At 55.6% G+C, this 1,333-nt stretch overlaps 1 protein-coding gene across 1 annotated transcript in view; it reads left to right on the top strand.

The window, feature by feature from the left end:
• The window catches only part of PTSG_02614 (uncharacterized protein), a 5,461-nt gene that overhangs the window by 3,243 nt on the left and 885 nt on the right, over positions 1-1,333 (top strand). The window contains exons 7-9 of the mRNA XM_004996054.1: positions 116-317; positions 618-748; positions 1,007-1,291. Of these exons, the coding sequence (XP_004996111.1) occupies positions 116-317; positions 618-748; positions 1,007-1,291 (618 nt within the window). The remainder of the gene's footprint in view (positions 1-115; positions 318-617; positions 749-1,006; positions 1,292-1,333) is intronic.

The raw sequence follows: 1,333 nt of genomic DNA, 5'->3' as shown, positions 1-1,333 counted from the left end.
GTACATGAACGACGTTGCCTTCTCTCAACCCACACTGATGTTCTAACCACCACCACCACTACCACCACCGTAACAACGCTCACCATCACCAACCGCCCCCCCTCCCTTCAGGGAGACGCCCGAGCCGCTGCTGACGGACGCGTACATCGAGGCGTTCAGCCTAACGCAGCGCCTGAAGGACCAGGTGTACGGGCTGCAGCTGCTGGTGATGCTCCTGCCAAAGGTGCACCGCGCGTGCCTCCGTCGCCTGCTTGCCTTTCTCGTCAAAGTCGGCGAGAACGCGGACGAGAACAAGATGAGCACGCGCAACCTCGCAGGTGCGGTGATAATGTGGTGGTTTTGGAGGGGGGACGAAAGATTAGCTGTAGTTGCGACTGGTTTGTTCTTTGCACGCGTGTATAAATGCGTGCATGTGTGTGTGTGTGTGTGTGTACGTGTGTGTGCGTGTGTGTGCGTGTGTGCATGACGGCCATGTTGTGCGACTCCCACCCACACACACACACACACATTCAGACACACACATTCAGACACACACATTCAGACACACACACATTCACACACACACACTCACTCACGCATCTCCAAACATGTTCGTGCACGTGTGCTCTGGCCGTCAGTTGTGTTTGCGCCGACGCTGTTCTACGTGCGCGGGCACAAAGGCAAGCGGATGCTGAAGGAGGTTGAGATCCAGGTCACAACGGCGTCGACACTCAAGCTCATGCTTGAGAACCATCGCAAGCTCTGGGAGGTGCGTGCATGGTGGTGGTGGTGGTTGTGGTGAAGTGGTGATGGGATGGTGGCGATGGTGAGTGATATCATTGCACATGTAGGTCGTATCTCAAATAGAATTCAAGTTCACACACACACATGAACACACACATGAACACACACACATGAACACACATGAACACACACATACATACACTCACGCACACACATGAACACACATGAACACACACACACACACACACATGAACACACACACGCACGCACGCACCCTCTGCAGGTGCCTGCGGACATTCTCGGGCAGATTCGGTTTGTGAACGAGTCGCGGATGAGCGGACGGAAAGCGAACAAACCAAAAGACCTCAAGCGACTGCTGACGGAACGCAAGTCAGGCCTGTTTAGCAAGGCGCCGAACAAGCCCGCATCAGACGTGATGGTGCGGTGGGTGTCCAACTCGACAAAGGTGCCGCCTGTGGAGGCGTGCGTGTCTGTCATTGGACCAACAGGAGAGCTCGAGCCGGATCTCGAAGTGACGCGCGACACGACATGCGCTGACATTCTCAGGGTGAGCATGGCGAGCAGGGGTGACGTGTGTGTGTGTGTGTGT

The sequence above is a fragment of the Salpingoeca rosetta genome (assembly GCF_000188695.1).
Source record: "Salpingoeca rosetta unplaced genomic scaffold supercont1.6, whole genome shotgun sequence".
Classification (NCBI taxonomy): Eukaryota; class Choanoflagellata; order Craspedida; family Salpingoecidae; genus Salpingoeca; species Salpingoeca rosetta.
Note: the sequence above shows the minus strand (reverse complement) of the source record. Positions and strands in the feature narration are given on the sequence as shown.